Source organism: Solanum verrucosum, unplaced genomic scaffold, assembly GCF_900185275.1.
Source record: "Solanum verrucosum unplaced genomic scaffold, falcon-dt-bn FXZP01000218.1, whole genome shotgun sequence".
In the NCBI taxonomy this organism is placed as follows: domain Eukaryota; kingdom Viridiplantae; phylum Streptophyta; class Magnoliopsida; order Solanales; family Solanaceae; genus Solanum; species Solanum verrucosum.
The window spans coordinates 2,026,387-2,041,638 of record NW_026020464.1 but is presented as its reverse complement, the minus strand read 5'-3'; the positions used below and the strand labels follow the sequence as shown (position 1 = coordinate 2,041,638).

The 15,252-nt window shown below is 31.8% G+C and overlaps 2 protein-coding genes across 2 annotated transcripts; both read right to left on the bottom strand.

Annotated features, from left to right (window-relative positions):
• Window positions 1–3,082: 3,082 nt before the first annotated feature.
• LOC125808891 (glutathione transferase GST 23-like) lies at window positions 3,083–4,138 on the bottom strand. Its single transcript, XM_049488562.1, has 2 exons — window positions 3,812–4,138; window positions 3,083–3,493 (listed from the first exon to the last, which is right to left on the bottom strand). The coding sequence occupies exons 1-2, from the start codon at window positions 4,124–4,126 to the stop codon at window positions 3,134–3,136; spliced, it is 675 nt and encodes a 224-aa protein (XP_049344519.1). The 5' UTR covers window positions 4,127–4,138; the 3' UTR covers window positions 3,083–3,133.
• A 740-nt stretch (window positions 4,139–4,878) lies between these two features.
• On the bottom strand, window positions 4,879–6,265 carry LOC125808889 (probable glutathione S-transferase). The gene is made up of 2 exons (XM_049488560.1): window positions 5,937–6,265; window positions 4,879–5,273 (listed from the first exon to the last, which is right to left on the bottom strand). Exons 1-2 carry the CDS (start codon window positions 6,243–6,245, stop codon window positions 4,911–4,913), a joined length of 672 nt encoding a protein of 223 aa, XP_049344517.1. The 5' UTR covers window positions 6,246–6,265; the 3' UTR covers window positions 4,879–4,910.
• Between the last annotated feature and the right edge of the window lie 8,987 nt (window positions 6,266–15,252).

Genomic DNA, 15,252 nt, shown 5'->3' with positions numbered 1-15,252 from the left:
AGTAAAGAGTAAAGAGTAAAGTTTGAAGTCCTTTTCTTCAAAAGTATATGGGGACTAAGTATTCCCAAAGAGTTTATAAATGTTTTCACATTTAAATAAGAACGGAAACTGAGATTTCCAAAGGGCTTTCGGGCTAGTTTTTAGAAAAGAGTAATAGCTTTCTAAATGAAGCAAGTAGGGAAACTGAGATTTCCAAGATAGCCTTTGAGCTAAGTTTTTGAGCAATTATCTCAAATCAGCAGAAAGAAGTATGTTTTTAAAACATAAGAGCTAGTATATTTTTGGGAGTAGTATTGATCACCGATATGGGGGAGAGTTCAAACAACTCACAGCCCCCATAAACCATGTAGCCATCATGGGTAGAAAAGGGTCATACTTTTTAGATGAACCTTTTTCACATAGACTAGTGGATCCATTAGTAGTTCAGGTCCTATACCTTTGGCCGGGTATAGGATGCGCTGGCAGCGTGAGGTAGATCGATGTATCATCACTATAGCTCTTATGTGATGGTTGTCGGTTAGAGAAACTCCCACAGAAGTTATTGTATTTTTATATACATCACTTTATTGTATTTTTATATACATTTCAGAGTTATGTTGTATCCTTGCATACACACAGATTTGACAGCATGTTTTTAAACAGTTTGTTTCTTTATATTGCACTTGTTTTAAATTGCTTTATATTGAAATGAGTTCAGTCATATTTAGTTGAGTATTCAAAGTTGAGTATCCAGAGTTGAGTATCTAGAGTCGAATATCATATCTTTGAGTCGAATATCATATTCTTGAGTTGAGTATCTAATCTCGGAGTTGAGTATCTTATCATTGAGTACTTCTGAGTTGAGTAAGTTTGAGTAGTTTTGAGTACCCTTGAGTATTCCTTGAGTTGAGTAAGTTTGAGAAGAGGTAAGTATGTTTCATTTCTATAAAGTTTCAAGCTTATGTTTTAGAATTCCTCTTACATGCTCGTACATTCCACGTACTGAGCCATTTGGCCTGCATTTTCTCATGATGCAGACACAGGTATTCAGAATCATCAACATGAGCTTCGTTGATACATCCGAGAGTTCGAGTTAGCTATGGTGAGACTCCTTGCTTTCGGAGGATTTCATTTACCTTTCAGTTATATCAGTTGTTAGGATGTCGTGGGTCTTGTCCCGACTTCCATTTTTATCAGTTAGAGGCTTCGTAGATAGTCAGTATAGTTAAGAAGTCTGTATTATTCATTTATTTTATTAAATGTTTTAAAGACTTAAGTGTCTATTTTATGGCAAGTTGAATATATTATTTTTATTCTAAGTTGTTCATTTGAGTTAAAGTTTCAAAAGTTGAGTTTATTGAATTTTATTTCAGTTTTAAGCTTTTGCATGCTTAAGTTAGTCTTCCGCTTGTAGTCAGTCAGGATGAGGGTTCACTTGGGGACCAGCAATGGTTCTTGAGTGCCGGCCACGTCCAGGGTGTAGACTCGGGTCGTGACAAAAGGAAAATTCCAGTACATAGTTTTTGGTTAGTTGACTAAGAGCAGATGAGGCGGACGAGTAGAGCGGCATTAATATTATAGGTTTGATTCATCAATGGCAGTGGCTCAGTTATAGCTAGATTGATGTTGTCCTCAAAATATATACCCTTAATTACTCAACTATATTCATAGTATCAGAATTTCAACCACCTGATTATTCTCATGAATCTCAATATATTTAGCTAACTACAATGAAATAGAGCCACTATAGGGATTGACAACATGACATATTCATAATTTTTTTTTTTCATTTCAGATTATAATTAGAGAACAAATATTAAATTACATTATTTTTTTACCAACCAAATTTTCTAACAAAAGCAGATGGAGGAGGATTATCATTAATAGCAAAATAGAAGCCATCTTCCTTAACTAACCAATAACATATTCCTTTGTTAGATCCTCCTGTTTCATGCCCACAAGCTCCAGTTTCTCTATACACTTCAAATCTAATGTCTTTTTTACCCCACCAAAAATGACAAAAGAACACCGTCTCAAAGAATATATTTCTCTTGAACGAGAAATGGAAATCATCATTGAATTTGGGATAATGCTTTCCGAGATCGTCACTTCCAGATGCACAGTGATATATTAATTGAGGATCATTTTTTTCAATACCATCAACTACATGAACAGTAATAGCATTTGTTTGTTGAAGAAATAATAAACATGATAAAACCAATAAGGAAGAAAAAACTAATTTCCATTGAAAGAAAACTCATATTCTTATAATTATTTCAATGTTATACACCCTTATTTATAGTTGTTTCATAGAGCTTGTTTGACTTATTTTTTTTATTTATGACTATAAGTCAGAAGTCATAAATTAGATTTTTTGACTGATAATTTTTTATTTATTTTTAGCATTTTAGGTAGTGATTATCCATGTTAGTTAGATCATCTTCTAATTAATATGGATAATAATTTATGTCTTATATTTTGCTTTTCTCTCTATAACTATAAATCTAGGTAATTTTAATTGATAGTAATTAACTATGAGATAAGGATGACATAGATTAATATTATTATGATAATAAAACAACTATACAAAATGATTTGGAAATCTAGAAAAAATTATTTGAAACAAGACAATTTTCAATTGACCATAAGAAAGCTATTTGAAAATTATACTATAAATAATTCAAGTTGTATACATTGTATAAATTATTACATTATAGTGTAGTAATATGTCATAGCAAATTATATTTCATTTTTGTATTTAAGGGTGAGACCTGATGATCAATTTATAAAGCTGGTTGAGAATCTTAAGGTCTTATATTTAAATCTCAGCCCCTTCTCACCTCAAATATCCTATAAATTAGTTGAGATGTACCCAAATTGACCCAACACCGCAATTATCAAGAAAAATTATCTATTCTATATTTCAAGTTATCGAATTTGACTAGAAGAAGGAAACATGTACATACACACACATACAACAACAATACTTATGTCCCAATCCCAAATAAACCAAATTCAGTTTGAAATTACTTAATTGTACATTAATCATCAATCTACTGCAACTCTCCTAATTTTTTTATTCGAACTTGAAACCAACTTAACGAAATATAAGCAAGTTCCTATATTTATTCTTATACAATTTGTTCAACAAAAATCAAGATGCTAACAACATATCTCTTATAAGTTTAAAAGGCAAAAACATTTTTTGGTGATTAGGTAGACTTTCTTTTATCAAAGGTACTTCTTTGAATTTTTTCATCCAATTTTGCAAATTAGGAAATGAATTTTCTTCAATTAATTTGACACCTCCAACATCTTCTATAATTTTCAGCCAATGACAAATCCATCCAAAAGCTATATCCACTATTCCAATTTTTCCTCCAATAAAAAATATATTATTTTTCTGATTTTTAAAAGCATTTTCTTCTATAATTTTCAACATTTCCAAGCTGTCCTTCACTGCCTTTTCTTGTTCTTCCCTTTTTAATCTAAATATCATCCAAAGAGATACACTCTGCAAAAGATTTTTAAAAGATAAAATTCATCATTAAAAATAAATGGGAAAGGGATTTGAAAAAAAAAAATACCCTTATAATTATTATAGTGAATGTTTTTATTTATTTGTGTTAATGAATTTACTTAATATAAATATAAAATAACTTATCAAAAACCACTAAATTGTCTTTTTAGAATCTAAAACTCATATATATTCAAGATTTTAGATTTATCTCTACTGAAATGTACTCATCGAGAAGCGAAACATGACAACTAATATGAGACGGGCGCAGAGTAAAGATTTTGTAGAAGCATATTAGATGGAAAAGAATCTTACCTTTTGTTCAAAATAATTCACCCAAAATCTAGCCAAAGCTCTTTCATAAGGATAAATTGGTAGCAATGGATATTGATTTGGCCATATTTGATCAAGATATTCAAGAATGATCATAGATTCACAAATTGGTTTTCCCTCATGAACAAGAATTGGAATTTTCTTGAAAATAGGATTATATTTCAAAAGCAAATCACTTTTATTTGCAAGATCTTCTTCTATATATTCATATGATAATCCCTTTAATTTAAGAGCCCATATTATTCTTAATGAATATGGACTTACCCATGATCCATGGAGCTTCAAATCTTGATCCATTTCTAAAGTTTTCTTTAATTTTCTTCATCATTTAGTGTCATTTTAAAGGAATGTTATGCTTGATCAACAAGAAAGTTTATAAATTAATTTAAGAGAAAGTTTAGAATAATGTACACTTTTTTCTTAATACTATAATAAATTTTGGTTGAAGTCAAATCATAATATGTTTAGTAGTTATCTTTTTACGAATTTATTATGGACTTTAGTCAAAGAGTACGTAGGCTAACCCCGTCATCATTATAAGTGAGGTGTGGAGAAGATAAAGTGTACATAAATTTTAATTATTCTTATTTTAAAAAGATAAAAAATTATTTTTGATAAACCTCGATTCTAGTTGTAAAGCTAAACCCATTAAGCGTATATTCAAACTTTCATTCATATTTTATAAATTACAAATTTTATTTTTGACTTTCTTTTCTCAAATTCTTTTTTTTTCTTTTCCTTTTTCTATTGGGTAGGTAGCTGATAGTTGTTAGTTCATTAAAATATTTTACCTATTCTGGGGATTAAATTTAATTGGTTCTTTTTTTTTTTTTTGCAAATGTTTGAATTTTGATTAGTTGCTTATTTTTCGATTAATTATACAATCAACATAAATTGTATATATTTAGAAATTACATAAGAAGTATTATAACTCATTATAATTAACGAATCAAAATATTTAGAAGACATCTAAAAAAAACAATGATCAAACCAAATATTATTTCTATCAAAATGATAACTCGACAAACATATTAAAACGGAGGAAGTAATAATTTATTAAATAGTTGACAAATTAAAATTTTCAAGAAGATGACAATATCATCTCTCTCTGATTTTTTAAAAACACAAACATTTCATCATAATTAGGGAGATTCTCTTTGATGATTTGTTCTTCTTTGAAATTTTGTACCCAGTTTAATAAATTAGGAAATAAATTAGGTTCCAATAATGTCACACCAATAATATCTTCAATAATTTCAAGCCAATGAGGAATTATTCCAAAAGTCAAGTCCACAATCCCAATTTTCTCACCACCAAAAAAATTATTTTCTTGATCTCCAATAAAGGCTTGTTCTTCTATGATTTTGAGCATTTCTATTGTTTCTTTGATTGCCTTTTCTTGTTTTTCACCACTTGTATAATACATTGCCCCGATACATGAACCCTATATGATAATATAGTTGATATCAAATCGATTTGAGATTTAACGAGATAATTTAATTTCACAAATGATTATCTAACTTTCAGTTTATAATAAACATCACGAGAAATATTGAATATGATCGTATCCCAAGAACAACATATGTAGGTTGCAAAAAGTATAAATTTTACTTATCTAAGTATAGCTATGTCATCAACAACTCACCTTACGTAATAACTTAGAAAACGAAAACTAATAGTATCTCATTTTTCGATCATCGTGAGTTTTTTTAAGTCCAACGAAAAATGAGATTTTTTTTTAAAAAAAATGTTGTGTCGCGTGGATATTACGTAAGATAAATTACCTTGTTGAAGTAATAACCTCGTATTTTCTTTGATATATAGGCATAATTAAGTTGTTTTTCTATTATCTACCGTAAAAGTTACTCCCTAAAGTCGAACTTTCTTTGATATATAGACATATATAATTGAGTTGTTTTCCTATTATCTACCATAAAAGTTACTTTTTAAAGTCGAACTTTCTTTCATAAATAGGCACAGTTGAAATATTTTACTATTATCTATATAAAGGTTACTTTCTAAAGTTGGACTTTCGTAAGATACGCCAATTCAAATTAGTTGAGCTTTAAAACGAGTATCGAACGCAAGACAGGATGAAAAACCATACCTTATCTCCAGCAAATTTAACCCAAAATCTTGCAATGGATCTATCAAGAGGATCAATAGGAAGTAGTGGATTTTGAGGCCAAGTATCTTCAATATATTCAATAATCACCATAGATTCAGAAATTACTTTTTCACCATGAAAAAGAATTGGAAATCTCTTAAAAGCTGGATTATATTTCATAATTAAAGAGCCTTTATTTGAATGTTCTTCTTCTATATACTCAAATGGTATTCCTTTTAGCTTTAAAGCCCAAATAACTCTATAAGTAAACAAATTATAAGATGTTCCATGGAGTTTTACTTCTTCCATTTTTGATAAATTCAAGAACCAAAAACTATACTCGATAACTTATGCATATAATTGAAAGAATAGAAGCCCTATATATGAAATTATCATGTTATAGTTTCATGGACCACTTTGTTTTTTTTTTTAAAAAAAATCAGAGTTTAAGTACTGCATGATGACGATGTATAAAAATACAAATCAGGTAAGTTATAAAATAATCGCAAATAATGTTTTTTAATAATCTTTTATCAGGTGTTTGATATCCGCATAAGAATAAAGTGTTTTTTAACAAAGATAATTTCATACTCATTATAACTAAGTGCTCAAACTCAAGAATTCGAGATCTCTGATTAAATAATATATGAAAGAGTAATTATCAATTCATCATTTTTCTTAGGAACATCAATATTCTACCACTACAATGGACCAAACATGCTTAACATTGAAGTTCTGATGGATTCAGTGCAAGATAACATTACTTAACAATATTGTAAAATTACTATACTTGAGCAGATGGTCTTTTGAAAGCAACCTTTTTACCTTTATGAGATAATGATAAATTTATGTATATTCAATCTTTTCCAGGTTCCACTTTGTGAAATTTCACTGAGAATGTTATTGTTGTATGATAAAATTACTAAAATCCAAAGATAGGATATGAATATGTTTTGTTTCTAGTTGCTACATGAGATTCCATTTCTTTTACCCTTTATTTGATTTATTATATTGATATTATTAAATTTAATTGCACGGATCTCCTTTTGATAAAAAAAAAAGAAAACTAGATAGAAAATATAATCATATTATTTAGGTAGATCATGATTAATTATGATATAATTAAGGATTTAATAAATCATAAGAAACCATTCTAATTTCAGAGTTGAAATTGACATCATTCTGACTGGTCCCCAAAAAAAAAGTTTAAGAAAAATAGATTAAATCATAAGGTGATTTGCGTATATTTATTTTTTCAGACTACATATGTTGCTGTTTGTTATTGTTGTTATACATCAAATCTAATTATATTAGCAACGTTTATCTAAAAATTTCATGACTGCTATAATGAGGTGTTGTTACATTTGTATCCAATCATTTGACATTTAGATCAATCTCATTAAGTTATTATAAAGAAAAAAATGCAAAAACATTGTTTAATATTTTGATATTTTATTAATATTAATCATATTAAACTTTATCTCATAAATTATTAATTAATTCCAATCATGTTTTTTAACATAAGCTGGAGGAGAATTATGACCTCCAAAATAAAAATATCAAAAAATGTTGCTTTGGACCCCAATAAAAGTGACAATAAAAATGAGTACCACCAAATGCATGCCAATATGAAATGTAAAATTAAATTCACCATCTACATTAAGGTTTTGGTCTTCAAGATCGTCATCTTTAGATTAACAACGAAATTTTAAGACAGTATTGTAGTTTGGAAGCATATCGAGGATGTAACCATATATTCAGAGGGTAAGGGGGAGAGAATTTGCAGTTTGAACGAGGATAGTTAATATGACTACTACTGAAAGTAATATGACTTTGGCAATGGAGAAATTTTTATATATTTGTGTAGTGAATTAGTATATGTTTTCTATTAGTTTTATTTTTCCACTTATATATAGTTGGTAGGTACGATGGTTAGACGATTGAGATGGAAATGTTTATTCAATAATTTTTGCTAATTTAAAATGTGGACTTTGAGATAGCACTATGAACAATTTAGATAGGGATATTTATTAAATAAGGCATAACTTTCATAAATTTCATAGGGTAAGGACTTTGTGTATCAAAATAGTCTAGTATGGTATTATCCTTCTATATGTAGAAGTTTTTGTAAGATAACTTACCTAATAACGACTTTGTGTATCAAAATAGTCTCAATATGGTGCTATTATCTTTTTAATTCATACAATGCTTAGGTTACCAAGAATTCGAAATCTAAATTTTCCTACATTTTCAGAAGAGTTTTTGCCTAAGCCATGTATGGTAAGACCAAATGAAGGTATATCAATTGCACCTGCACCACCTTTGACATTTAAACAACTACGTCTGAGTCTCAAACTATCACCTGTGATATCCACTAAGGAAATATCGAAGAGCATTGCTCATAGTGTTACTACTAGTACTGATATTGAAATGGATCGTTGTTGTAGTAATAGTAGTAGTAGTACTGATTTTTCAAGATGCATAATCCTTCTTATGTACATGACTTGGGTACTTATCTTAGTCTGCTCAAGTGTCCAAAATAAAATGAAATAGACCATCGGGACTAGCAACAATGCAAGAAAAATAAGAGAAATATATTTTCTTTAGCCCTAAATTATTTGTTGTGTTTCACTCTTTTATAGGTATATATAAAGAAATATTGATTACTATTTTATCATCATTTATGTTTTAAGATGTAATTTGTATTAAATATTTACTCTATTAAGATATTTGTAGTGTTCAAAACAATTACTACTAAGAATAATATAAGGAAAAAGTAATTAATTTTATCTAGATTTCTAAACTAATAAATAATTTAATTAAGATAATTATTCTAAAAATCACGATAAATAATTTAAGACGAAAATAGGACATACTTTGTGTCACACCCCCGGGCCTACACCCCGGACGTGGCCGGCACTCGAGAACCATTGTTGGCCCCAAGCGAACCCTTGGTCTGGCTAAACTCTCAGAGGAAGACTTAATCATCAATAAATGAAATCAAATGTAAACTTTACTCAACTGTCTCAAAAGTATACTTAGAATGTTTTAGAAATAACATTCAACTAGCCAAAGAGACAACTCAAGTCTTTAAACATTTATAACTGACACTGGAAAAGACTCGTGAACTATTGTATATCTATCTATGAAGCCTCTAATACTATGAGGGATGTCGGGACAAGACCTCCGATCATTCTAACAAAACTGAATAATAAAATATAATAAAGGGATTCTCTGGAAGCAAGTAAGCTCACCAAATGACTTTGAAACTTGACTGATCAACGAAGTGTCGGATGCTGATCATGGTTACCTGTATCTGCATCATAAAAGATGCAGGCCAAATGACGTCAAGTCACGCCCCAAGCCTACACCCTAGGCGGGACTGGCACTCGAAGACCATTGCTGGCCCAAAGCGAACCCTTGGCCTAGCTTACTTAACTCATCAAAAGACAATATTCATATCTATAATGTTCAATGAACTTAACTGAACTGAATAATAAAATAACTGAGAATGTTTTAAGGATTAAACATTTAACTTGGCCAAAAGTGGCAACCCAAGTCTTAACAATAAGAAATAATAATGAAAAGACTCAAAGGACTAACATCTAACTGTCTATGAAACCTCTAAAATAACTGAGATGGATGTTGGGACAAACCCCACCACATCCTAATGAACTAACTAGAAAGCAATGAAAATAGATCCTCTGAAATGCAATGAGGCTCACCGACTGACTCTGAACCGCTCACTGGAATGCCGATCCTAGTTACATGTGTCTGCATCATAATAAGATTCAGGCCAACTGGCATCAGTACATTGAATGTACGAGTACGCGAGTTGGAATGCTAAAACAACATAGGCTGGAAGGAAAATCTAAAAGAAATACCTATCTTGGCTCTTCTCAACTCATGAATACTTAACTGAACTCAATTCAATATAAAGCAGTTTAAACAAGTGCAATATAAAGAAAAGTTGTATAAAAACATGATGTCAACTCTGTGTATGTACAAGGATACAACATAACTCTGAAATGTATGTAAAAATACAATAAACTGATGTATATAAAAATACAATAACTTATGTGGGAGTTTCTCTAACAGACAACCATCACATAAGAGCTATTGTGATGATACAGCTATCTCTTTCACGCTGTCAGTGCATCCTATACCCGGCCAAAGGTATAAGACCTGAATTACTAAATGGATCCACTAGTCTATGCGAAAAGGGTTCATCTAAAATGTATGACCCTTTCTACCCATGATGGCTACATGGTTTAAGGGGGCTGATAGTTGTATGAACTTTTCCCCATCGATGCTCAATACTACTCCCAAAAATGATACTAGCTATTTATGTTTAAAAGCATACTCTTCTGTGATTTGAGATTAGTGCTCTAAAACTTAGCTCAAAGGATATCTTGGAAATCAAAGTTTCCCCTTTTGCTTCATTTAGAAAGCGATTACTTTTTCTGAAAACTAGCTCGAAGGCTTTTTGGAAATCTCAGTTTCTGTTCTTATTTAATGTGAAAACATTTTAAATCTCTTTGGGAATACTTAGTCCCCATATACTTTTGAAGAAATGAACTTCAAACTTTACTCTTTACTCTTTACTCAACTTGAACTTTAAGTCTTAAAACAAAGTTAAAACATTTGGAAAAGACTTTTCGAAAACTCTAAGAACTTATCTTGACTTGACTCTTACTTCTCTTGACTTTGATCTTAACTTTCCTTGAATTGGATTATGGATTCAAGGTTCATGATCTCATGTTTATGGATGATTTCAGGATGTTTAGATGTACCTTAAAGTATTGGAATCAACTAGAAAACGTGGGTACATCACTATGGAACATGTACAAAAAGGTGGGGAACGAATGGGAAGAAATGGTGTTCATGGCGCTCTGAGAGGCGCAGGGCGCCAGCCCTCAAAGTTCAGAGAACATTCTATGGCGCTCTGGCTGGCGCAACTGTAATGACTCGGAAAAATGATAGGTTAAGCAAGAGCCTATGACTTTGTGTTGACTTTATAATGAGGTTCTTTGAGGGGTTTTTATGTAATTTTGTTTTAATTGTTTATTAAGTGGGGTTGATTTTAAATGGTTTTGGGTCTTAAAACATTCCTTTAACTCATTATTTTCCCAAATCAAATCCCAAGTTCTTTCTCTTTCTATATCTCTCTCTAACTCAAGGAAGAAGAAGAAGAAGAAGTGGGAGCTAGGGTTGTGGATGCAAGACGTTTTCTTCATTAAATTTCTTGGGGAATCTTAGTAAAGGTATGGGAGATCTTTATCTAGGGCAAGCTATCACCCTAGAGCCAATTTCAAATGGTTTTCAACTTTTCCAAAGTTTGTGAAAAGCCTAATTTCTACTCAAACTCAAGGGTCCTTGCATGAAACGATTTCAAATGATAAGTTATGATATTATTGATGTTTTAAGATGAAAAACTCCATGAATCCTTGTATTCTACAAAACCCTAAAATGTGTTTATGAAGTGGGTCAAATGATAAGTTATGATATTATTGATGTTTATTTGATGTTTTAAGATGAAAAACTCCATGAATCCTTGTATTCTACAAAACCCTAAAATGTGTTTATGAAGTGGGTCTATTTCTATAAATTCAAAGTTGATGGAATTATGTGTAAAGTGAGTTGTATTGATATCTCTTGTGTTGTTTAATGTTCATTCATGATTAATTGTTGATAATGGGTGAATTAAGGGTGGTATGCCTTATGGGTGAAGTATTGGTGATTGCTTGGATTTTGGTGATTTTGGCTATGGCTTTGAATTATGGTAAGAAAGTTTGAACTCTCTTTATTGAATTGATTGTTGCTGATAGGTTGAATCCACCTTTGGTGGAAGTGTTATATTTTGTTCTTATGTGGTATTATTGTGAATTGTAGCCATGAAGGCATTGGGGAAGTTGTTGCATAATGTTGGAATATTGTATTATTGTGAATTGAGGTCATGAAGGGCATTATATGAGTGTTGTTGTATTGTTATATTATTATTATTATATATATATAAGGCTATATGTAAAGTCCTATATGAAGCTATATGTAAAGTTTTATGTGAAGCTATATGTGTGAAGGTATGATGTGAATGAGTTTATGTGATCTTGTGATGATCCTATGTAAAGTGGATAGCATTGTGATTTAAAGTATGATTTTTCTCATGATGTATATATGGGATGATGTTGGATTATGAAGTATCCTTGGATGATAATGTTGTGACTTGGTTGGTAGACTAAAGTGCCTCTCCTTGTTACTTAAAGTCTTGAATGTATGAATGTGTGAAGTGGGCTAGAACTAAGAAATGGTACCCTTCCCATGAATGGTAAAAGGGGACTCTTAGACTATGTCTTGATTAGGCTAGACCTAGCATGGTACCATTTTCATGAGTAAGTCTAGGCTCCTAAATGTGAATGTATAACCTTGAAGGATGGGCCTTAGGGCGATGTTCCCCTCTTGAGTGAAATGATAGACTTAGAGATGGATGGAGTCGGAACGGCATGAGAATCCTTATCTAAGAAAGTCAAATGAGCTATCCTTATGAACCTCAATTGGCAATGTCTAAGAAATGGTTGGTCTTTCTTGGGAAGAGGTACTATGAGTTGGTTGAACTAGAAAAGGAACCCTCTCTAGTACATATGTGATTGAATACTCTATGGGAAACAAGGCTAGCACCGAGTGGATGTGGTTAGGAAGGTGGCCTAGTTGAGTATGAGATTAGGCACAATGAACTTCCTTGGACATATCCTAAACCATGTGCCTACATGGGTTGCTTACTAGTTCTACCTTTGGCAAGTAGAACAACCTCCACGGAGTAGGATAGACTCCGGATTCCATACCTAGCTAGTATGGTCTATGTCGGTTATGCATATTCCCATCATGTGGGATGTGCACTCTAGTTATTGGATAGGTTCTACAACGTGTAGGTAGTAGTATGGGATGGTATCTACACATGGCACGAGTAGGCTTTGAAGATACTAAAGTGAGTTCCGTAAGTCTAACGACTATTATATGAAAGTCCCCTTATGTGCTTGAATGTCTCCTAAATAGTTTCTTAAAGAATGTTGGTCTATTGATGTTATGTTGTAAAGGAAATGTCCTTATCTAAGGTAATCTTGAGGAACTCTTAAGTGTGCTTGAAGAGGTTGTATGGGCGGTCACTTCTTGTCTTACTCAAGTGTGTCTTAAGGTTATATTAGGTAGAGGTCCTATGGTAATGAAATGGCATGTGTTCCTTTAAAGTTAAGCATGGGTTGTATATAAATATAAGTTGAGTATGTATACGGTTGGCTATGGTTTTATATGTGAACATTGACTTGTATCATGTCTCTTATACTTGTGAAGTGAAGGTTTTATCAAAATGATATGAAAGCATACATTTCTTGTAAGTGTCCGTTGTGCATATTTTCTTGCATGGTCTCCATACTTAGTACTTAATTGTGTTAACCCCCTTTCTTTCCCTTTTTGACAAAAGTGTAGGGATTTGGAGATGATGACATGTCATGGCTACTTGATAGGTTTCTAAGTGTTGAAGATGAAGACTTGGTGAGTCCTCATAGATTCGAGGACAATACCCTACATGTCCTTTTTTTTTATGTCTTTCTAGTATTTGCTTAAGTTTTGTATGGGCTTAATCCCAATGTTGTATTCAAAGTATTAGATGGTTTGAGACATAAGTGTATAAAGTCTAGAAGTCTTCCGCTTACTATTTTAATGAAACGTCTTCCTTGTAAATAAAGTTTTTAATTCCTTATGGTTTTAGTGTCTATGCGATGAATGAATGCTAAGAGGCTTGTATTAGACCTCTTCGAGGTCGAGTACACCGGTTACGACTAGGGGGTGCTTCCGGGTCGTGACAGCAACGTGCCAGAGGCCAAAGTTCAGAGGAACTTTTGTGGCGCTCTGGCAGGCGCGGCTCCCCAAGCCCTTGCCCAGAAAACTCCAATTTTTCTCCTTCATTTTTCATTTCTAAACCCTCTAAAATTCAATTGTTCTTTCCCCCAAACACTTAGAATCATTTATACCCTCAATATAAAATAGATTCAACACGAAATTTCACCCGAAAACATGAATCAAATCAACAAGAGACTTCAACAACACAACCATTAATAACTCAACGAATTTTCAATAATGTTCTTCAAGAACTCACTTTCTTTGCATTCAAATAACCTAAATTCATTGTATTTAAACATGATTGGCGTGTGGGTGAATTAACCCAACACTATGTGATCTCACATACCTTGTAGGGATCACCCCCGACGAATTCCACTCTCAAGGCTTGAACGTTCTTGGCGATTTCTTGATTTCTCTCCTCTTTTCTCTTCTTTCTTCTCCTCTCTAAGCCCTAGCGTAAATTCTAATTTTTCTAAACTGAATAAAGTCTGGTTTTACCCCAATTAATCTCCTAAAACGAATTAGAGTAATTAGGTAAGGAAAAGACTAAATCACCCTTCGAAAATCTAGATTAGACATTTCCTTATTCCAACAGCCTAACTTCCAAAGGGAATAACTTACTCATACAAACTCGGAATGGTGCAAACTTAGCGGCGTTGGAAAGATCATTCCAAGAGATTTCCAACCATATCTAGAACTACACCTAAATCATCCTGAGCTAGGAGTTATAGTCGTTTGAAGTTGACCAAAAACTCACTTTAACTTACTTAAAATTTTCCAAATTTCCTTACACTTATAAAAATAACTATTTCCAGATTTTAAACTTCCTTCTAGTTCTTTCTAGTTGCGAGATGTTACACGCCAGTACATGGAATGTACGAGCATGCGAGGGGTAATCTAAAACAAGACATAAGCTTGAACTGAAACTGAAGAAACACTTACCTCTTCTCAACTCAACTCAACCTCATTTCAATATAAAACAATAAAAATAATGTAGTATAGAGAAAAGCTTTAAAACAGTAGATAACAACTCAATGTATTAGAAAATACAATATAAACTCTGTTGTATGCAAAAATACAAATAAAAACTATTGGGAGATTCTCTAACCGACAACCATCACTATGAGTTATATGATGGTACATCGTCTAGCCCATACTGTCTGACCGCTTCTCTACTAGTTGCTACTTGTTTTTCTCTTCTGCCTTAACTTGTCTTTTAAAATGATGTCTTTATAGCTTGGGTTTGATTTCAGTTCGATGGTTATCCATTTAGATAGTAGCATTTAGTTTTGTCTAAGTTCATTTCCAGATGACTTATTTATGTGCTTAAGATTTTAGTCTATTTCAAGTCCTTGTTTTCCTTTAGGTTACTGCTTGCTTTCCTCTGTTATATTTATTGCTTTAATTTCTCCAAGTTAGGTGT